The sequence below is a fragment of the Antechinus flavipes genome, chromosome 2 (genome assembly GCF_016432865.1).
Source record: "Antechinus flavipes isolate AdamAnt ecotype Samford, QLD, Australia chromosome 2, AdamAnt_v2, whole genome shotgun sequence".
NCBI classification, from domain to species: Eukaryota; Metazoa; Chordata; class Mammalia; order Dasyuromorphia; family Dasyuridae; genus Antechinus; species Antechinus flavipes.
Genome location: NC_067399.1, coordinates 523,868,374 through 523,892,581, shown reverse-complemented (window position 1 = coordinate 523,892,581; position 24,208 = coordinate 523,868,374). Strand labels below are relative to the sequence as shown.

The 24,208-nt window shown below is 36.7% G+C and overlaps 1 protein-coding gene across 2 annotated transcripts in view; it reads left to right on the top strand.

Moving 5' to 3' along the window:
* Nucleotides 1-10,570: 10,570 nt before the first annotated feature.
* LEO1 (LEO1 homolog, Paf1/RNA polymerase II complex component) overlaps nt 10,571-24,208 on the top strand; it is a 54,814-nt gene continuing 41,176 nt past the window's right edge. Inside the window, exons 1-3 of one of the 2 annotated variants that reach the window (XM_051980664.1) lie at nt 10,571-10,710; nt 20,200-20,958; nt 23,778-23,885. In XM_051980664.1, coding sequence (XP_051836624.1) covers nt 10,653-10,710; nt 20,200-20,958; nt 23,778-23,885 — 925 coding nt within the window. In that variant the 5' untranslated portion in view covers nt 10,571-10,652. The remainder of the gene's footprint in view (nt 10,711-20,199; nt 20,959-23,777; nt 23,886-24,208) is intronic. The other variant, XM_051980663.1, reaches the window with a different exon arrangement.

Here is a 24,208-nt window from a genome sequence, read left to right as displayed (position 1 = left end):
GCAGACCCAGAATGCCTCAGGTAGCATCTTCAGGTGAGGATGTTAGGGAATGGCTTCCCAATGCTTCATATTGATGGTTTTTTTTTTCCTTTATTACTAAAGGAAGAGATTGTACCTTTCTTGGAAATGTTCCAAGTTTTGGGAGTCAATATACATTGTTATACTAGACTGTAATCTAGAAGACTCATCTTCCTGAATTCAAACCTGGCCTCAGACACTTCCTAAGCTGTGTGACCCTGGGCAAGTCACTTAACCCTGTCTGCCTCTTTCTCTGTAACATGAGTTTGAGAAGGAAATAGCAAACCACTTTAGTATCTTTGCTGAGAAAACCTCAAATGGAGTGAAGAAGAGCCAGATGTGATCTCAGAACTAAACAACAAAACAACAATAACAATAACATTAATGCTTAGACTTTGGGGAATGACCTTCAGGACCACAACTCAGCTGTAGGATAGAAACAAATTCATTCAGTGGTCTTATTACTTAGGACCTATTAGTAGACCAAAGTTATGAAAAAACTGAGATAAATATTGAGTCTATTTTAAAGGTATTTTAGGAAAATGTATGTTGATTCTTGCCATATCATTGAAGATCTTTGTAACTGTAAATAAAGGTATTCATTCTCTGGTCAAATGCTTGATTGGAATTCTTGAGATCTTTGGGGAGGTTTTTTTGTTTGTTTGTTTTGTGAGGTAATCAGGGTTAGGTGACTTGTTCAGGGTCACACAACTACTACTCATCAGCATTGGAAGCTGGTTTTGAACTCAGGTCCTTTTGACTCCAGGACCAGTATACATTTGATACATATCCACTGTACCACCTAAGTGCCTCCCTATTGTTGAAATCTTGATCATGCTCTCTGCAGGCATAGCCAAGGACATCATTGCTGGAGAATTTCCAGCACACTCTTCTTCAATTCCCAGAGGAATTTTGGTCTGTTTCCTTTTAACTAGTAGGGGGAAGAAGGATAAATGACCTGAGTCAGGGAGCCTGAAGCTGAGGAGCTATCACTGCGAAGTGCAGATAGGTTGTCAGTCCCTGACAGTTGCTTTAGTCATTGACGCCCAAGAAATGGGAGAATTTTGAGGGGAAATCTATACCAGGCCTTGTTTCAGGAATAGGGTTTAATAGAAATTGAGGCTTTTTTAAAAGTTATTTTAGTTATATAGTTAGCAAAATTATTATTTTTCCTTATAAGACCCTTAAGTTATGAAAAAATGGCAAAATCCCCCACTATTGCTTATTTGTATTCATATTTTGTTACTTATTTTGAATGTTATTTAATCAGATTTTTGATATTCCTTAAAATAAGCTTGTTATGTTACAGTTTTTAAAAATCTGTGTAACAGTCTGCCCTTTTGAATTTTTGCAAAGAAAAAAGTCCAAACGGGCAAAAAAAAGATAATGGACTATAAAGGTGAGTCCTTTGGACTCCAAATAAACATTTCACAGGCTTTTAATAACTCAATTGCGTATGAAGGGGCAAGCAAGGACAATGACTTACCTCTAGGACATAGGTTGCATTAGCTCCTTTTCCTTCCAGCTGCCCATCTGCACAAGATGTTCAAGAATTGGGACCTCTCACTGTGGGCTTCAGAACTGGGATGGACCTTTCCCCCCACTTCCTTCTTGAAGGGGACAAACCTCTGAAGTTCTGAGGGAGTTAAAGAGGAGAGCCCCCTGCCAGTCCAGGGGTAAGGGTTAACGTCCTAGTGGAAAGAGCACAGGGACATTCCAGCTGACTGAAGAACAGGTAAGGTCTGCGGCTGTGCATCCAGGAGCATCTGGGACGGTCAGGGGGCCAGCAGAGACACCGACTCCTGAGGAGAGTCCAGGCTCCGTGACTAGCACGCCCACTGCCCAGCAGACTAGAGCAGCTGCCAACTGACCTGTACAGCCCAGCCCAACCCATTGGCCAGATGAGTCAAGCTGCTGTGAGTCTGCGTCAGGTGTGTGGCTTGGGTACAAGCTGTCTCTTCCTTAGGTTTGGCTGCTGCATTTAGATACAACACAAACAAGTGCATATAAATCAAAATTTATATCTATTATTCCATATACATATGTAGCAATACAATATGTCCTAATAATATATATGTTTATACATATATAACATGCAAAGTAAGTTTATACTTGTTTATATATTAAGCCCAAGTATGTGTATGTATACATATAAATATATGTATATAAACACATTCCATAGTTATTTATATACATGCCCAATTACATATGGTTATATTTAGACATATAAACATACAAAACAAATAAAAACCACACGCCCAAATGCATTCACATATAAGACCATTCCTGTTCACTATATGCATGCAACCAAATATACACATGTTGTTATGCCACAGTTTTCTTTAACTGTCCTGACTCAGTTTCCTTGTACAAGTTTCCCTTGTCTCAGTCTCCCTAATTACTCCCCTAAGCTGTAAATCTCCCTCTGCTCCATGAAGGCTGAGGACCAATTAGTCTAAGGATATAAATTGTTAGCCCAAGTAAGATAAACAAGAGAGTAGACTCCCTGATTATCTTCTGTCCTTGAGAAATTTACAACATCCCTTAAAGTATTCCAAGATATTTCACTGACATCTTTATCATAGCCTTTTCCAGCTGGGCTTTTCCTGCTCTTTTCCCCTCTTCTTTGTCTCTAAAAGGTATATAAAAGGTTAGAGATTCTCCATTCATTGCTGGAGAATGGCGGCTGGCTGTGGATGCTGGACGCTGGATTCTTTGAGATGATAGTCTCCTCCAGACCTGGGACCAACATGAATTCCTTGGTCCCAGTATATCTTTATCTCTGTCTGGCTGGACAATTTGAGACGAGAGTCCTGTCCAGTCAATCTTACTCTCCCATTAATAAAATATTAAAAACTCTCTAATCTCTCTCCTGCCTCAGTTTCTCTGGCATTACATTTTGGAGGTTCCCCCGAGATAATAGAAACTGAGAACTGGATTAGAGATTAGAGACCTCTCCGTCTCCACCTAGGCCTGGGCTCAGGACCTGGGTCTGTTCCTTGGGAAAGATCAGCATTCTGGATAGAAAAGGAAGCAGTTCTTCAGTCTCAGTCTGGCCTACAGTGGACAACGGAATCGATTCGGCATTTGGGAGAGTAAGTCTGTCTGGGTACCTTTTGGGGTACCATCTGGTTCTGGTTCTGGTTCTGGTCTGGTCTGTTGCTAGCAACCTGTAGTCTCAGAATAAATACCGACGGGTTTAAAAATTCTGAGACGGATATTTTCTGGGACGCTGGGAAATATCCTCTGGGTATGTTGTGTGTTATATGTTTGTTTAATGTTGTAACTGTGTAGTCTGTGTGATGTGTGTTCTATGTTCTGTGTGATTTGTCTGTTTTATTGGTTGGAAAAATTTTTAAGAACATCGTTGCAACTATGCTTACTAAAACGGAGCTCCATGTTTGTCTGTGCGTGTCTGTGTTAAAAGGTAGCAAGCTTGTAAGAGATAAGGTTTCAGCCTCTGTGTTGCAGGTTTAGAGAATATCAAGAAGTTTGAAAAATCTTTCTCTCTTTCTGTCTCTGGCTGACTGCAGCAGCCTGTGAGACAGGGGGAGAAAGGGGAGAGAAAGGAAGAAAAAAAAAAAAAGGAAATGAAAAAAATAGATTGAAAGGGATTTGGAATTTCGGAAAGTTAAAATACAGCCCCTAGTCTGTTTTTGCTGATTTAAAAGCTTTGTCAAGTTTAAGAACAATGATTAAGAAATTTGGGGATTGGTTGTTTGAAAATTTGCTTGTGATTTTAAAACTTTTAACCTGTTGTACTAATTTGTAAGTAAGGAAAAGCCTACTAGAGTAAAGAGCAATAAAATTCAAGCTTACCCTGGCCTGGGCAATAAAAGCTCTGGAGATAAGATGCTAATAGCTGTTAGTAGGAATGTGGTAAAAGAAAAAAAAAAAAGAGAGAAAAACTTTTAAAAACAGCTGTATTAATTTGATGCAGTTTGTTACCTTCTGAAATATATTGAGTTATTTGTTAACATAAGTTATACTTTAAAACCAGCTATGCTGGACATGTGTGGGTTTTTGGAGGTTTGGATTATTCACTATAGTATGAATCTTACAGGTTTTTGAAGGGAAAAGGAAAGAGGAATGCAGGTGATTTAAGAAAGACTGATTAGTAGGGGCAATTAGAGGTTTGCATGATTTAAGGAAGGTGAAAGACTTGGGAGTAGGTAAAGAGGTGGCGGAGGGAGCCATCCACCTCTACTGCCTTATGCTACTTTACAGTAGCATCAGGAGCATCTGATAGGAAAATTCTTTAAGGAGATTGTTCAAATATGTAGCCAGGGAGAAAGAGTAAGTTGGAAATGGGTAGATTTGGGAAGAAACCTGATGTTGGGAAACTGATGGGATAAATCTTGAAAAGGATCCCCATGTAGAAAATCGAGTGGGGAACCTGAGGGAAGTTTTTTCTAGGGGGCAGGAGTGGGGGAAAGGTGGCCATGTGGAATCCTCTCCTCCCCTCACCCCTCTAGAATGTGTTGCTGCCGTTTTTTTTCTTATCTGATTACGGCCAGTTCAGCAAACTGATTTTTAAGGACATACTTTTAGGTTAAATTGATTGAATATTTGTTTTTTTGATACATAAATGTTTTTTGGATTAAAAGAGATATAGTCATAAATGTGATCCATACGTTGGTACGAATATTTCTAAAAGTTTAATTGCTATGTTAAAAAAAACCTTCTTGAATTCTTTTATGTGGAATTGGGTGTTTTGTATAAATTTAAATTGATTGTATTGGGTCACTCTGAGGTTATTTAAAGGGTCTCTGAACATAATAGTTTTTTCTTTGTCCTTTTGAAAATGTTTCTGTTATGGACAATATGCAGTTTGGGATATTTTTCTATGTATTAGGTGTTTTAAAAGCAAAATGATTTGTATGTATAATGTTCACTCATGTAACATCTACCCAGATATGATCATTGTTCTAAGTTGTGAACTTATTGAGACGAAATTACTTTCTGTTATTACTATAAGGTTAGGGTAAATGTTTGTTTAGGAGTTATCAGAAATTCGATTAATGATATCTGTTATTGGAGGTAAAAGTTTTTGGGTTTAGAGTTAATTAGTTAATGCTATTTGGGAGTTTTAAAGTTCCACCCTCTGACAGTTACTGGGACAATTGATAAGCAGTTCAAACTCAACTGTTTATGTTATGTTATAGTTATGTTCTTGCATTTTTCCTTTTGTAACTGATCTCTCTGATCAGAGCAATGGTCAATAGAACTGTTAATGCAATTAAATTATGTCATGCCTTGCTATTTTCAGTCTGGTCATATGTAATCATTGTATCCTAAATGCTTGGGCAACTGAGTATTTCACCTAGTCATCTGTCTGTTACTGGATATTTGTGTTTTGTTCCTTTAAGGTTTCTACATAATAAGAGGACAATTAACAGGGGTCTATGAGACTCACTGATGTTACAACTTGGGACTGCACCCATTTGCGTGGCCTGTAAAGCAAACTCATCTCTTCACATAGGAAACTGCTGGCCAATTTATTTTGGCCTCCTCATATTTTGCAGCAGTCTGGTGAACCGAGTCTTTCTGTCTGAGACTGATCTAATCTTTCTTTGTTAGATCTGTGTTTTTGTTCTAGATTTTGGTCAAATTACAGATATTGGCTTGCTTCTGGAACCTGGATCAGCTTTGATCAGCTTTGATTGTCAGCATGAAGCACCCATTCTGCAAGGAATAAGCCTCCTATCACTTCACAGCCTGAAACAGCAGGTTTTTTTGGATGACAGCCATGGACTAGACCCTGCATCTACTGTACTTTGGACTGATATGAGGGACTTTGGGAATGGTTGACGAATGACTGTTAAACCTTGCCTGGATCATCTATTACTGTGTGTTTAAGATTTGGGATGGGATTTGTTACAATTGTGTGATTATTGCTGTTATGTTTGAGGGCTTTTTAGGAAATGCTACTGTATTAGTCTGTTATGTATAGGGATTTTGATTTGCTCTTGGAATTTATATGGGGAATGGTCATTTGATAATTCCTTTCCGTGAGAAGAAAAAAAAGGGGGGGAGGAAGAGATAGAACATTGGGGAAACTGGTATATTTTTTTTCAATACCAAAAAAAGAATGGGAACCCCTAGCTCCTATTTTGTCTTAGGCATTTCTGCCCCACCCCCTATCTCACTAGTTCAGATTGAATTTGGATGCTTTAGTTTTAGAATCCCTTATTTTGTTAAAAGTGCCCTGGCAGACTCAGTTTTGGGGATTATTTTTTTTAGAAAAGTTTTAGAAATCAGACACCTGTCCTGGGACTGGCAATCTCTCTGATCTATTTTTCCATTCCTGTAACCCCAGTTCATTAAGTATTTCAGCATTTCAAAGGACCTTGAAGTTTGGCATGAGGCACCTAAAAAGTTTGGAGTTTGCCTGCCTTGATGGTCTAACTGTGCATAATCTGCTCAGAAATCTATATTCTAATAGCAGCCCTGCCTGTTTCTCTGGGTGGGTACGGGTGGAGCTACTAAGCCTCATCCTTCTCCCCTGGAGAGATCTGCTCCTCTGAATGGGCTTGAGCCCTTGGTCCTGCTGATCTGTAAGCAGAGACAGTTAAGTGCACAAATGACCACAGATCTAACTGTCCATCTCAAAGTGGATTCTCTGGCTGAGATGGTGCTCCAGAACTATAGAGGACCTGACATGCTTGCAACAAGGGAGCCTTTGTACAGCTGTTAACTCTGGGGTTATCAGGGAGAGACTTGCTCTTGCCATGTGAGTCCTTACATTTTTCTAGTTTTATTTTTGGCTCATTTGCTTTACATAAGGTGGGTCAAAGACCTCCTGGGTATCTAGAGGAAGGTGCTAAGATTCAAAGGTTTGAATATTTAGGAAAGAGAGTGTGGAATGTTATGCCACAGTTTTCTTTAACTGTCCTGACTCAGTTTCCTTGTACAAGTTTCCCTTGTCTCAGTCTCCCTAATTACTCCCCTAAGCTGTAAATCTCCCTCTGCTCCATGAAGGCTGAGGACCAATTAGTCTAAGGATATAAATTGTTAGCCCAAGTAAGATAAACAAGAGAGTAGACTCCTGATTATCTTCTGTCCTTGAGAAATTTACAACATCCCTTAAAGTATTCCAAGATATTTCACTGACATCTTTATCATAGCCTTTTCCAGCTGGGCTTTTCCTGCTCTTTTCCCCTCTTCTTTGTCTCTAAAAGGTATATAAAAGGTTAGAGATTCTCCATTCATTGCTGGAGAATGGCGGCTGGCTGTGGATGCTGGACGCTGGATTCTTTGAGATGATAGTCTCCTCCAGACCTGGGACCAACATGAATTCCTTGGTCCCAGTATATCTTTATCTCTGTCTGGCTGGACAATTTGAGACGAGAGTCCTGTCCAGTCAATCTTACTCTCCCATTAATAAAATATTAAAAACTCTCTAATCTCTCTCCTGCCTCAGTTTCTCTGGCATTACAATGTATATGTTTATACATATAAACACATATAAAAAGTCATGGCCATTATTTTACATACCTATACAATGCCCAGTTATGCATATGTGTATATGTTATTATAGATAATATATGTATAAACAACTTTATATTTATAATTATATATAAATAGAATATTTATTTACTCTCTATACTCTAAATAGAACATATATTTACTCTCACTTGATCCTCACAACAACTCGGTGAGATAAGTACTTTTATCTCCATTTCCTAAAAAGTTTTAAAATTTTGTTTGGAATGTTCATTTAAAAATGTTTTGACTTTGAAATTCTTCCATTCCCTTTAACCTTTCCCCCACCATTTGAGAAGATAAGTGATATGATGTCAATTATATATATAAATCATGTAAAACATTATCTCCAATTTCAGGCAGCTAGTTGTAGTGGATAGAGTTCTGGACCTGGAGTCAGGAAACTTCAGTTCAATACTGCTTCATAAACAAGTTACTTGACCTTTCAGCCTTGATTTCCTCTTCTATAGACATCAATTTCAGAGATATAGCATTTATTTCTCTGAGTATTGTAAGGATCAAATGAGATGTTAGTTAAGTGCCTTGTATATCCTATAAACATATTATTTTGCAGATGACTAACTGAGGTTGAAAGGAGCCTATTGATGATAGGATTGTATTAGATAAAGAAAAAGGCTCTAAGTTTTAAAAAGGGTCTAATTTTAGCTCTAAATATAAAATCCCCTTGAGAAAGAAAATCAGAAATATTAAATGATATGGCCACAGTTACATAGGTAAATAGACATTTCAAGGTATTTTTATAATAACTACATATTTTAATATTATAATTTTAAATAATATTAAACATTTAAAATATTTTTAAAATTATAATTTACCAAACAATAAATTTTTTAAAAAAAAATCTAAGTAATTCTTCATTTCTTAACACTTCATACATACAGGAACCCTAAAAGCACAGAGTTTATGTGTTTGCTTCCAGTCCTGTCTCCAAAGTCTTATTTAGAAAATGAAAAAAAAAATTCATATGAGTTTTAAATGGTAAATTTTTATTTTAGACATTCAACAAGGATAAATCAAGTAATAAATGATATATGTTGTGCTAAATTCTAGGGTTACAAAGAAAGGCAAAACTGTTCTTGATCTCAAGAAGCTCAAATGAGGTCATAAGCAAATTACAAATCTAATTTGATACATAGTCAAAGGGTGAGAGAGTGTGAGAGTTTGTACCAAGGTGGTGGCTGTTTTGAATAGAGACAATAGAAGTTATAAGAGATGTATTGAGAATATAACAATAAGGTGGCTTGGTGGTGGAGTGAGAGTGAAAGAGGAGTTGAAAATAAATACATTTACATTTTACTAGCATATCATCTAAACAATAATATCCAAGAAGATACAGAAATAAGTGAAATTTTAAAATTGTAATAGAGGGTCAACCATTATGCTTTCTAGTCAGAATAGAGGGAAGGATGAACTTACTCTGGCCAATTTTCAATTGAAACTTATTAGCACAATAATATTGGGTGTTGAAGTGTATATATATATATATATACTTAATTGCTTTTTTAGAAATTTCTTCAAAAGATGCTGTGACAAATTACATAATATAATGTATACATTTAGAATATTATATTTCATATTATAAAATGATTTATTAAGACCTTCCTTTAAGATATGAGCTTAAAAAAAACCAAGGTAGGTCCTTTCTCTGTGCCTTTTCATTTGGATTCAGAGGCTCAGGGTTCCAATCCAAAATCTGGCCATCTTTTCACTGAACCATAATGTCCATTTTACTTGTATACATCTGTACAAATCTACATGTCTCCTGTTTGTTTTGTAAAGTGCCTAAAATCAAAAGCTAATAAATTGTTTTCCCATTGATTGTATTAAAGTTTAGAAATAGTCTTATCCATATCTCTGACTAGTCTACAATTAGAAATGGATCTTAATATCTTAATTTTAAATTTCTTTTGTTTCTCCAGTCTAAGATTTTTCCTTTTGCTGCTGAACAGATCATCGACCCTCAAGATTCTTGGAACAGACAGGATGTTAGATTTCCTGTTTTTTAGATATGTTTCTTTATGAGAGACTGAATCCCGGAGAGGGCAAATGATTTTGTCAAAAGCTGGGTTTTGGGATCCAGAGGACCTGGCTCTAGTTGTTTTTTACCTGTCTTTGTTTACCTGTGTTTAGCCATGTCTAGTTCAGAGTAGGTACTATTTTAATAAATGCTTGATAACTGGCTAATTTGTGGATGTGTAGTTTGATTTAGGGCTAGTCATTTAATCTCTTGGTGCCTTAATTTCCCTCTCCGTAGATAGTTGAAAAACAATGGCTCCACTCTATGAACCTATGAAATGCTCATATTATATATGAAAATCTTTCTGGAATACCATAAAATAAGCATTTTCTCTCAGGCCTGTGATAATCAATTTTAACTTCTCTTAACCAAATCCTTATAACCCCAGGAAGCCATCTGGTTATCGTTAGGGATGAGTGTCCATGGCCACGGGACAGGACAGAGCTTGTTGGACAGTTTCATCAGCTCCCTTGAGCAAGAACCGTTAGGAAAATAGTCATTTTGTATTTATTTGAACAGTCAGAAGGGACCAGTCAGTCCAAGACTCCTCCTTTTCCACACTGTAATTTGCCCCACATCTAAAATCTGGCAAGCGGAACTGGCCTATGCAGGATACCTCGCCCATCCTTGACCTTAATTGCTCCCTGAACTGATCAAATGAGCTAAAAGTTTTAAATAATGTCTTTTAATTAACTTTTATAAAGAGTCATTAGTTATTAGTGTCCTGAATCAGAAATGTGTTAGTATATCGCAGCAATACCAAGTTTTTCCTAAGACGAAAACCAAACTCAATAAAAGTAGAAACAAAGGATTTTCAACTTGGCATCGCATCACGGTGACCTCGTTTATTCCCCAACTCTAGCCAACTAGGGCAGTCCATTCCGCATAGCTCCTCCCACCAGAGGAGCCCCGCCCACCCACGCAAGTCCCTCCCACTTATGCCTCTCCTTCCATTCTTGGAGACTTGGGGCGGGGCTGGCGCGGAAGGCGGATCAAGGGGGAGGGAGAAGAAATGCTCTATTTGCCTAGCTATGCTTTTTGCGACAGTGTCGTGAGGCGCGCCGGTTTCTTGCCGTAAAGAAAGCTAGGCACCGGCTGCTGGGGCTTAAGGATGGCGGACATGGAGGATCTGTTCGGGAGCGACGTGGAAAGCGACATCGACCGCAAAGGTCGGGCTGGGACTGCTGCTTAGATGTTTGAGGAAGGTGGGGATAGGCCGGGAGGACTTGAGCGCCAGCACGGTGTGGGAAAGGGGGAGAGCCCCTCGGCTGTCGGGGCCTATTCCTCTAATACTCCTCCTCTGAAGCCTCCGGCCAGAGCCCTCCCGCGATCGCCTGTGGCGGGGATGCATCCCGAGTCGAAGAGGCCGGAGGTGAAAACTTCTTGATCCGGCCGGACCCTCCCCTACCCCCCTAGTGGCCCTGATCAGCTCCTAACGGTGGGGAGGGGAGAAGATGGGGGGAGTATAGATGAGAACTCGACGCTGTTTACAACGAGTATGGTCAGGGTCAACTGCGGTGGGGTGGGGGCCCGGCACCTGAAGGAGCGGGGTTGGGTTCCCAACATTGTTGGGGGACTACATAGCGGAAATGGGTGAGGGGCTTTCTCGCCAGGGCCAGATGATGAAGGAATCGGGATGGAAGCTGTTTGATGTTAGGTTGACTATTTAAATATGGGGAATATGGGTAGAGGATTTAGAGATTGAGATAGGGAGAAAGACAGGGAATGGATGGAGAAAGCAGATTTGTGATTGTGGGAGAAGAGAAAGGATGGAGGCAGATTTGTGGGAGAAGAAAAGGGATGGATGGAGCCAGGAGATTTATGGGAGAAAGAGAAGGGACATATCTAGAGATTATTTGAGCTTTAAGGGCATGTGTAGGAGAATATTACAATGTCCTGTTTGTTCTTCAGTCCAGGACCTCATTACTTCTCACTGGGACTATTGAAGGGGCTTCCTAGTTGGCCCTTTTGTGCCTACTCTCTTCCTTCTCCACTCAGTCCTCCAAATAGCTTCCTTGTTCACATTTCTAAGGCATGGATTTGGCCAAGGCTTAAAGAATCATTTCTTTCATCTAGTTTAAAAAAAAAAATCTAAATAATTTAAATAAATGGATAAATGGAGGGATAAGAGTTGTGGTTTCTGTCAATCTGACATGTTAAAGATCTTAGCTCAAAAGACCAAAGTCTCCCACTATATCCAGAGCTGTCTCCAGTCGCCTTGATCTGTGTCTGGCCACTGTACCTAGATGGCTCTGGAGGGGAAATGAGGCAGGTGCCTTCTCTCACTTAAATCCAATTCATGGCATCATTTCCCTGATTTCATAGTCCTGTTCTAGAATGAAGGACAAACAACAGAAACCTCTTCTTAAAAAGCTCCAGGACCTCCTGATTGCCTACTATGGAATAAAATATTATTAATTTGTTTTTACATTTAAAGCCCTAACTTTCAGGGAAAGGACTGAGACTTTCTTTTTACTGAGACTTAAATTTTACTGGGATAGAGAATTAGAGATGTAAAACTGTGGTAGGAGTCTTTTTCTGACTATTCATTATGACATAGAGGTGTCCCTGGAATTTCAGTTTCAACTGAACTTTCTAGTTTCTCCCTTTCATGAGCTCTCTGGTCTAGCTCACCCGACGACCTTGTTCTTCAAATATGATGTTCCACTTCCCATTTCTTTGCTTCCTATTTCTCAAGCCTGGAATTTACTCCCTCTTTATTTAAGCTTCATAAAATCCCCATCTTTCTTCAAAGCTCAGCTCAAGTTGCATTTAACAGGATATATATATTTTTTATAATAGTAGTTGCTAATGTCTACCCAGTCCCTATTACATTTCACTTATTTTGCATTTATTTAGATGTGTGAATGTTGTTACCTGATTAAATAAGTATATAAGTGCTTTGAAATCAGAGATACTGTTTTTGTGGTCTGGAGCATGTTTCCTGATACAAAAGTGCTTAATAAATGGTGATTGTGTCAATGGAGTCCGAATCAGGAAGCTTTCATTTGAAAGAGCTCTGCTTAGGTAGAAGGAGAATAAGTAGTTGATAGAATAAGGGGTATATTGAAAATATGTTGAAATTTCAGCATGGATAAAAGTGTGTAGGGATGGAGCTACTCTTGTGAGGTGATCTGTTCTTGGTCCTTATTCTCCTTGTTCTTTCTGTGTGACATTTGACACTCCTGACTATTCCTTCCTTCTAAAGATTTTTTCCTTTCTGTCACATTTGGCTTTTATGACTTGATTCTTCGTTCTTACTTGTTTGACTTTTCCTTCTCTTATCTCTTGCTGGTTCATTTGCTTATTCATGTCACTCAGATATCTTCCAATACCGACTTCCATGCCCTTCTGATTTTTTTTCTCTACTATTTTGGTGATCTTAATTAAACTCTTTTGACTTCCCTTATACTCTTTATTCAAATCACTTCCAAATCTTTAGCACAGAATCATAATATCCCAGAAGCTAACACATATCTGAACAAGAATCCTTTATTACATCATTGATTGTTGTCCTTTGTTCTCAGAAGACCAAAATGACATCACTATGTTGGAGTCAAGGTAAAGGGTCTCCAACTGTGAGTTGGACAAATGTGAACTGTTGGAATCTTTACAAACTGCTAACTCATTAGAGTTGATAGATTATTGATCTGATCTTACAAGAAGATGTTTTGGGCCAGAACCTGAAACAATGAACTTGGAGTACTCTACCACATTTCAAACACATATAGTCCTCATGAACATCTAGAATGGAAATATCTCTAAATTCATACATGTCACTGTTTTTTTTTTAGCTACTGTAATTCTGCTTTGCTCTAGAACCCAATGCCTTCTTTGATGCAGGCAAGCCACGATGGGCTGTTTTTTGCCAGTGTCTTCTGTGTTTTACATAATTAATTCTGAAGTTCTTCAGAAATCTTGAGAATGTCCTTATACAGAATCTTCTGGCCTTTATATGAGCACTTGCCTCCTCTGAGTTCTCCATGTCTTTTAGATAGATGAACATTTAGCATTTGAACAATATGTCTATTCTATTGGTGTTGTGCTCTCTGTAGTAGATTTTGAATGCTTGGCCAAGACACTGAGGTCCTCAGTATCTGGTACCGTATCTCACCAGATCATCTTCAGAATATTCCTAAAATTATTCAGTTTCCTGATATGGTGCAGATATACGGTCCAGGTTTCACAAGCGTATAGCAGTGGGGTCAGCACAACGGTTCTGCAGACATTCAGCCTAATACCACTTTTCTCCTGCCCTTTCCTTCTGGAAACCCCCCAGAAACTTAGCTTTGGCAATGTGTGTATCAACCTCATCATCTTTATGTCCTTGGAAAGTATACTGCCAAGGTAAGTGAACTTTGCTGTAATTGATGACTCTACCTGTGGTTGGTGTGAGTCTGGCTGTGGAGAACCTGTTTTCTGCTAGAGAATCTCATTAGTTTTAGGCCTGAGTTAGCAAAAGCAACAGGACATTGATCTGCACTTTGTTGCATCTCAGCTTCAGTGGATGCCTTGAGTACAGAATCAAATGTAAATAAAAAAAATCTTATCACCAAAACCTTTAGCACTGTCCAATGGTCGACATCAGAAATGGAAACTTTCATCAACTGAAATGATATTAAAGCCGAGATATTACTATCTGCTTTGCTACTGACCCTTAAGGACCACAGGGTCTTTCCAGCTGACTGGGAGCCAAAACTTTCCATGTATGTTGTTCCTCCAATAGATGTGACCTCTTTGAGAGCCTGGTCTCTCTTTTCAGTTTGGTATCCCTAGCCCTTAGCACAGTGCTTCTAACTTAGTAAGTGCTTAAATACTTCATTCATTCAGTCATTTATTCTAACTAACTAGAAATAATTTCTAGAATAGGCTGTCAACATTTATTTCCTCCGATTTCTCTCTTATTCACTCCTTAAACCTTTGCAGTGTAGCTGTGGATCCCATCACTCAACTAAAGTTTTCATGTTTGATTGTCTTTTATTAGTTCTCACCCCTTTAGAGGACTTCTCTGATGTATTTGATACTGATAATTACCTTTTGGATGCTCTCCTCACTCAGTTTTCATGAGGCTGGTTCTTTTGCTTGGTTCTTTCCCTACCTGTCTTGACAGCTCTTGCTGGTTTATCATCCATATCATTGCCCCTTAATTTTGGGTGTTTCCCAAGGTTCTCATCTCTATTTTCTCTAACTTGATGACCTTACTAGCTCTCATGAGTTTTATTTTCTCTATGCAAATAGCCATAGATCTCTATAGAAACCCCAGCCTCATCCTTGAGCTTCAGTATTATATCACCTACTGCCTTTTGGACATTTTTTTCTTTTTTCCTTCCTAGCTCCCTCCTTCCCTCTCTTTCTAAGTCAAGCTGCTCCTTCTTTCTTTCTTTCTTAATAGCTTTTTGTTTACAAGTTACATGCATGGGTAATTTTACAGCATTGATAGTTGCCAAACCTTTTGTTCCAATTTTTCCCCTCCTTCCCCTCATCTCCTCCCCACAATGGCAGGTTGATCAATACATGTTAAATATGTTAAAGTATAAATTAAATAAAATATAAGTATACATGTCCTAACAGTTATTTTGCTGTACAAAAAGAATCGGACTTTGAAATAGTATACTATTAGCCTGTGAAGGAAATCAAAAATGTAGGCGGACAAAAATTGGGATTGGGAATTCTATATAATGGTTCATAGTCATCTCCCAGAGTTCTTTCGCTGGGTTTAGCTGGTTCATTTCATTACTGCTCTATTGGAACTGATTTGGTTCATCTCATTACTGGAGATGGCCAGGTCTATCAGAATTGATCATCATATAGTATTGTTGTTGAAATATATAATGATCTCTTGGTCCTGCTCATTTTACTCAGCATCAATTCATCTAAGTCTCTCCAGGCCTTTCTGAAATCATCTTGCTGGTTATTTCTTACAGAATAATAATATTCCATAACATTCATATACTACAATTTATTCAGACATTCTCCAATTGATAGGCATCCATTCAGTTTCCAGTTTCTGGCCACTACAAAGAGGGCTGCCACAAACATTCGTGCACATACAGTTCCCTTTCTCTTCTTTAAGATTTCTTTGGGATATAAGCCCAGTAGAAACACTACTGGATCAAAGGGTATGCATAGTTTGATAACTTTTTGGCTGCTCCTTATTTCTTATAGAACAATAATATTCCATTACATTCATATTATTAGAAATACACTCTTGACACTGAAAATCAGATATAGAGCAAAATTTATTAAAGAAAAATCTTAAGGATTCATTTTAATGTTTCCAGCCAGAAGCGGACTCCACTCCTCTTCTCCAAGAAGGAGCACTGAGCACAGAAATTGGGAGAAGCTTTATACTTGTTAGTTGGTGCAGCCCCTTCAGAAAGCAGATTGGTCCATTCTTTCCTGGTTATAATCTTTCTAATAAGCCCACTACATGTTTCCCCCTAAATATGTAAAAACATGTTCCCCTTACCTCATTATATTATTTAATATGTGTTATTTAATATTCAAATAGCCTATTAAACAGGCACAATTGTAATTTGGTCGTCAGGTCATTGACCCTAACTAGTTTGGGCTGGGTTGGTTATTATTGTAGATTTGTGATTTTATCAAAACCATAAGACTTTCTGATTGGCTGAATCTATCTGTACTTTCCTAGCTCCCCAATTCCTTGTTTGCTTAAGGCTTCTATTGAGCACATGATTGTTCTGTGAATTCTAACTTTCCTTAACCTCTCACATTCTGAAAACCTCTTGGTCAGTGGTAGCCACTGTCCTATATTACTTGAAAGCTTGCAAAATCTGTGGAAACTCAACTTTTTTTTATTATAACTTTTTACTGATAGAATATATGCCTGGGTAATTTTTTACAACATTATCCCCTGCACTCACTTCTGTTCCAACTTTTCCCTTCCCTCCCTCCACCCCCTCTCTTAGATGGCAAGCAGTCTTATACATGTTAAATATGTTATAGTATATCCTAGATACAATATATGTGTGCAGAACCAAACAGATCTCTTGATGCACAGGAAGAATTAGATTCAGAAGGTAAAAATAACCTGAGAAGAAAAACAAAAATGTAAACTGTTCACACTCATTTCCCAGTGTTCCTTCTCTGGCTGTAGCTGATTCTGTCTATCATTAATCAGTTGGAACTGAATTAGATCTTCTCTTTGTTGAAGATATCCATTTCTGTTAGAATACATCCTCATACAGTATTGTTGTTGAAGTATATAATAATCTCCTGGTTCTGCTCATTTCGCTCAGCATCAGTTCATGTAATTCTCTCCAGGCCTATTCTGTATTCAGCCCTGCTGGTCATTTCTTATAGAACAATAATATTCTATAACATTCATATACCATAATTTATTTAGCCGTTCTCCAATTGTTGGGCATCCATTTTCCAGTTTCTAGCCACCACAAAAAGGGCTCCCACAAACATTTTGGCACATACAGATCCCTTTCCCTTCTGCCCAGTAGTAGCACTTCTGGATCAAAGGGTATGCACAGTTTGATAACTTTTGGGGTATAATTCCAGATTGCTCTCCAGAATAGTTGGATTTGTTCACAACTCCACCAACAAATGCATCAGTGTCCCAGGTTTCCTGCATCCCCTCCAACATTCATCATTATTTTTTCCTGTCATCTTTATTATATTCGCTTGGTCTAGCCAAGAGCATTTAATATTTTTCCAATTATTTAAATCTGACGTTATTTGTGTGGGAAGTGTTTTATAATTTTGCTCATATAATTCTGGACTTTCCTTTGGTAGATAGATTCCCAAATATTTTATGCTATTGACGGTTATTTTGAATGGAATTTCTCTTTGTATCTCTTGCTGTTGGATTTTGTTGGTGATGTATAAAAATGCTGAGCATTTCTGTGGATTTATTTTGTATCCTGCAACTTTGCTAAAGTTGTGAATTATTTCTAAAAAGCTTTTTAATAGAATCTCTTGGGTTCTCTAAGTATATCATCATATCATCTGCAAACAGTGATAATTTGGTTTCCTCATTACCTACTCTAATTCCTTTAATCTCTTTCTGGATTCTTATTGCCTAAGCTAACGTTTCTAATACAATATTAAATAATAATGGTGATAGTGCAACCTTGTTTCATTTCTAATCTTACTGGGAAAGATTCCAGTTTATCCCCATTACATATGATGCTTACTGACGGTTTTAAATATATGCTCCTGATTATTTTAAGGAAAAGTCCATTTATTCCTGTACTCACAAATATTTTTATTAGGAATGGATGTTGGATAAATTCGATAACTTAAATGAAATGGAAGAATACCTTCAAAAATATAGCTTGCCCAGATTAACAGAGGAAAAAGTAAATTGATTAAACAGTCCCATCTTAGAAAAAGAAATAGAACAGGCTATTAATCAACTCCCTAAGAAAAAATCCCCAGAACCAGATGGATTTTCATGTGAATTCTACCAAACATTTAAAGAACAATTAACTCCAATGCTATATAAACTATTTGAAAAAATAGGGACTGAAGGAGTCCTACCAAATTCCTTTTATTACACAGACATGGTACTGATACCTAAACCAGATAGAGTGAAAACAGAGAAAGAAAATTATAGACCAATCTCCCTAATGAATATTGATGCTAAAATCCTAAATAAAATATTAACAAAAAGATTACAGAAAATCATCCCCAGATAATTCACTATGACCAAGTAGGATTTATACCAGGAATGCAGGGCTGGTTCAATATTAGGAAAACTATTAGCATAATTAACTATATCAATAACCAAATTAACAAAAACCATATGATCATCTCAATAGATGCAGAAAATTCAACTTTTCAGCATTTTTCACAATAAATCATAATTTATTCAGCCATTCCCCAACTAATAGGCATCAACTCAATTTCCAGTTCCTTGCCACTACAAAATGGGCTGCTATAAATAATTTTGCACATTCTTTTATCTTTCTGAGGAAACAGACCCAGTAGTGACACTGCTGGATTAAAGGGTATTGCATGCAATTCTTAATAGTAAAACATTAATTCTGATAAAACACTCTTTTCCTTACATAGTAGCCTGAAATAATCCATAAAATGCAGTACACAAAATGAAATTAGTGCAAAACATTTTTCTTCTTAGTAATTTCCTTGAATTCTGTGATTTTGTGGGGGAGGGAGAGGGGAGGGAGAGTAACGTCACAATTTTAAAAAAAGATTTCAGAGTATATTCACTTAATATTTTTCGCATTTCCACCTGAAATTTATAGTACCATAAATATTGTATAGCACATAGCATTCTTAAAACTAAAACATTTTATAACCTGAATCTTACCTTCAGGTAAGGTGCCTGTGTCAGATGGCAGTGTGAGGTCATTTTACTCTGTGTTATACTACTATAGACCTTTCTATCTTGGTTTTCTTCCAAAAGCAAAGGGAGAATTTGCTGGGATTTTAGTGGACTTGGAAGGTGCCTTTGACATCACTTCATTGTCCTTCCTGCCTGGTGTTAGACATTGTGGAAGATGTACTAGCTTGAAAAGATTCATTGTTGCATCTGCTTTTTGAGCCATTTGAGTTTCTTAAGGGTCTTAGAACATGGAAGTTTAACAAAGGTGGTTTGATATCAGCAAACAATGAAAATATGCATGGGGAGCTCTTTACAATGGTAAGGTGACCAACTTGCTCCACAAACTTGTTCATTGAGCCTCTTATTTTTGGAGCCAACACTAAAATGAAAATGAGATTGCTAATCAAGTCATGCCAGATGCCTGATCTCACAAAAATTAACCATGGAAATGCTGAGGATTGATTGTATCTTACATTTTCTTTTCTTTCTTTTTTTTTTTTTTTTTCAGTTTTTTGGACTTTTTCTATAATTTTCATTATCTCATAGAGTCATTAGCTTATGTTTGTTTCTTCTAATTTTCAGGGAGTAAGTTTCTTGGGCAAGGTTTTGTACCTCTCCTGTTGAACTCTGCTAATCCTATTTCTAATTCTTTCTTTCATATCTCATTTCTTTTCCATTTTTCTTTGTAGTGTTCTCATTTCATTTATCTAAAAAATTTTTTTGCAAACTTTTTTGAGTTCTTCTATGAATTCTTCCTGGGAAGGTAACCATTTAAGATTACTCTTTGGGAATAGGAAAGACTTAAATTTTTTAACTTCAGTATCTTCCTCTGAAGATGAATTCTGGTCTTCCCTTTTCACATAGTAACTATAAAATTGAGCTTGTTGTTTCAGAGGAAGTAGCTTGGAGGTGTTTAAACTTCTCAGGGGCCAAACTTTCTTCCTGGTATCTTTCTTAGGATATTTTTCATTGTACATGAAAAGACCACTCTTCTGCCTCAACTCCTATTTGCTTTTAGCTGTTCTATGTTCTCCCTGAGATGAAATTTTGTCTTGTTTGTGGGGAAAACCTGGAGAGCTTAGAATTTTCTGACCCATTCCACTATCTTCTCAGAATCTTTTCTTTTTAGTATATTTTCTAGATCTGTTTGGAAAAATTTTATTTGGAGATGAAATGGAGCTTATTATGCCTTTTTTTCTCCTAATTCATCTTTGCTCTGGTGAAAAACATATGTTTTGGTACTCATTAAAAGAGGAAAAGGTATTTGAATATTGATATTTAGATTTGCTTACGTTTGCTGGCATAATAATGTGTATGTAATTTCTTTATTTGTTAGATTCTGATTCTGAATCTGGATCTGATTCTGATCATGAGAATGCTGCCTCTGGTAGTAATCCCTCTGGAAGTGACAGTGAGGGGGATGACAGAGAAGATTCAGTGAAGCCGAGTAACAAGGAACTGTTTGGGGATGACAGTGAAGATGAGGGACTTTCTCATCACAATGTGAGTGATAACCACTCTGAAAGGTCAGATAATCGATCGGAGATTTCTGGGCATTCTGATCATGAAGAAAATGACCAGTCAGATATTGATCAACACAGTGGATCAGAAACTCCTCATGAGGATGAAGATGGAGACCATAGGTCAGATGGAGGGAGCCATCAATCAGAGGCTGAAGGTTCTGAAAAAGGGCATTCAGATGATGAAAAGTGGGATAGAGAAGATAAAAGTGATCAGTCAGATGATGAGAAAATACAAAATTCTGATGATGAGAGGCCACAAATTTCTGATGACGATAAACTGCAGAATTCTGATGATGATGAAAAAATGCAGAACACAGATGATGATGAGAGGCCTCAGATTTCAGATGATGAGAGATTACAGCTCTCTGAAGAAGAAAAGATGGCCAATTCTGATGATGAACGACCAGCAGCCTCTGACAATGATGATGAGAAGCTGCAGAATTCGGATGATGAAGAAAGACCACAGGCCTCTGATGAGGAAAAAATGCAAAATTCTGATGATGAAAGGCCACAGGTCTCTGATGAAGAGCACAGACGGTCGGATGATGAAGAGGAACAAGACCATAAGTCAGGTGTGTACTTTATTTGTTATGGGTGAAATGTTAATTAGAAGTATAATAATGTACATTGCTTTCCATCTCTGACTTTTCTTCTCAAAATTCTTTACCTTTGCCTTCTCTCTTATCTAGCCTACTTTTTGTACCTTTTAATACTTCATTGTTTTTTTCCCCCATTTGTTAGTGAATGAGCCGATATAGTAGAAAGAAGTTTTTAAAATAAATAGATGTTGAAAAGAGATTTTTAATAGGAAAGTTGTAAAAAAGAGGCATTTGTTCATTTCAATAGTTTAGTATATAAGATTGTAATAAGATGGAGTTTAAAGAGAAGCTCATAAATCTAAGTTGGCTAGTGGTGTCCATTGAAGAAAATGTTTGCTTAGTAAATATTAACTAAATGTGTTCTAGGGAAAGTTGATTAATGTCATGATTAACATCACTGAAAATGTGCTACCTTCTTGATCTGAAAGTAAAAATAATTGAAGGAAAATACTTGAAGTTAATATGATATTTTCCTTATTCAATAATATTTATTGATTGTGGATATAATATACTTTGTAGCTATGGCCCATTTTAAACACTCTGTTATATGATATCGAGGAAGGAATTAAGTGTTTATTATGTGCCAGGCACCATGCTCAGTGATCTACAACTAATATGTCATTTTATCTTCACCACTTCCCTGAGAAGTAGGTACCATTATTTTTGCCCTTTTAGCAGTGAGAAAGCCGAGCAAACAGGTTATGTAACTTGCCCAGGGTCATACAGCTAGTAAGCACCTAAGTCTGGATTTGAACTCAGATTTTCCTGATTACAGGTCCATTGTTGTATCCATTGTCACCTAGCTATATTTCAGTGCTATTGACAAATGTCTTGTAACTATAGTGAATAAACCTTTATGAAAAGGACTTTATTTTTCTTGTTCAAAGAATAGTGTTTTGTGTTTTTTTTTTAAATAAGGATATCTGATTTTGTGCTATTTGCATTTAAAATAAGAAGACAATACTTAATTGAGTTATTTACAATTCTTTGACAGGCAGCAGTTACTCTTAAATACTTCAAATTTGCTACTAGAAAACTTGCAATTATCCCAAAGCAAAATTTCCATTGTCAAAAGATTCAGAAGTTGAGGAGAAGGAGAAGAGTAGTATATTCTCTAATACCTATTGACTTTTATCTTTATGTGATCTAGTGCAAACGCTTTTTATATAAACATGAACAGATCTGAAAAGGAAAGAATAAATACATATCTTAGAAAATTTTTATTTTGATGTTTTGTTTTTACATTTCTCTAGTTGTCTTTCCCTTCCTTCCCTAGAGCCCTAAAAAAATTTAAAAACTTTTCAAGGAAAAAAATTCAGCAAAACTGAGTTCAACATTATGTATGATGATCTGCATTTATAATTTCCTGCCTAGGAATACTAGCGGTGTAGGTGCATTCTCATGGGTAAATGAACCTTTCTTGAGGCCAAGCTTAGTCATAATAATTTTAGAGCATTCAATTTTGATTGTTTTGTTGTTGTTCCTTTTATTTACAGTATGTAGTCCTTATATATACTATTTTCATGGTTTTGTTTACTTTTTATCAGTTCATGCATCTTTTCCTGTTCTACTTCATTTATCATATGTCTATTTTTAATAGTGCACTGATGGGGACAGCTAGTGGCTCAGTGGATAGAACACCAACCCTGAAGTCAGGAGGACCTGAGTTCAAATGTGTTCTCACACACTTAATACTTCCTAGCTCTGTGACCCTGGGCAAGTCACTTAATCCCAATTGCCTCAGCAAAAAAAAAAAAAAAAAATTATAATGATGCAGTGATGTTTCATCACATTCCTATGCTACAATTTTGTTTAATCATTTTCCTAATTGATGGTTTTGTACTTTGTTTCCATTTCTTTGCCACTATGAAAGTGCTGCTATAAATACTTGGATTTATTTGAAGGTATTTTTCTCATTCGTTTCCTTGGGTGGGTTGAGCAGACAATTCATATTTATTATAAAGTAACTAAAAGGAAAAGGTGTGTTTTATTGTTAAGTTATTTGTGCTAAACTTTCATCACAAATTTTATGCAAATAAAATGTTTTATGGCTAGAAAGACCAGTTGACACATGTAGTATAAATTTTATTTTGAAATTTTAAAAAAAATCCTACTATTTTGGATTTTATTCATAAAGTAAATAAAACTCTACTATTTTGGGTTTATTTACTTTGTGAATACTAAAACTAAGCATACTAATGCAGTACGGTCCTTTGAGATATTCTTAAATTCTGATCTTTTCTGGCATTAAAATTGACTTACTTATGGCAAACATTTGCTAGCACACTTTTCCCATCAGAGATGACAAAATAAATGAAATGATCTTTCTAATGTCTTACTCTTATGAGATTGGGTTTGATATTTTGGGGTGGAGATGAGGCTGATTTCTCAAAAGGTTTTGTCACCAAAGCATAAGATCTGACAGAGCCAACAAAAACAAAGCTTTGTGCTGATAAAGCCGTCTTTCAGCCTTGCTATGATTAGGGGAACTCTGCATCTGAAATTTGCCCCTCTATAGCTTGTGAAAGGTTATTATCTTCATTGGTTGAAATATATACATTAAATCACATATTTTTTGAAGTATAAAAGTACTCTGGATAAATAATAGCTCTGGGAAAGTATGATTAGAATGAAATTAACCTCTTTTATCAATTTACTTTTAAATAGGAATAGTCATTATTTTGCTTTCTTTGAATCTTATCATGATTAAAATGCTAATGTAAGTTGTTTTTTAAATTACTTAAAACTGAGAAGTTATTTTTATGATGAATTCGTAATTGTACTTTCTGTAGAATCTGCAAGAGGCAGTGATAGTGAGGATGAAGTTTTACGGATGAAGCGAAAGAAAGCAATAGCCTCAGATTCAGAAGCTGATAGTGATAATGAAGAAGGACAAAAAGGTAATTGTTTTAAAAACTGTAATTTACTCAGGATATCAAATTAACACCAAAGAATTTTGATTAATATATTAATTAACATAATTTGAAAAGCTACACTTATTCTGGATGTTCTCCCAAAAATACCTTGTATTAATTTTGTAGATTCTTTATATGTGTGTAAAATATGGTAATGTTTCTTCTTTAGAATATAAGCCTCTTAGGGGAAGGGATTATTTCACTTGTGTTTTTGTGTCCCTGCTGCTTAGGATAGTGCTTGACACATAGCAGACCCTTAAATCCTTATTGATTGATTAACTGAAAGTTCAATTGCAATTTGACATTGG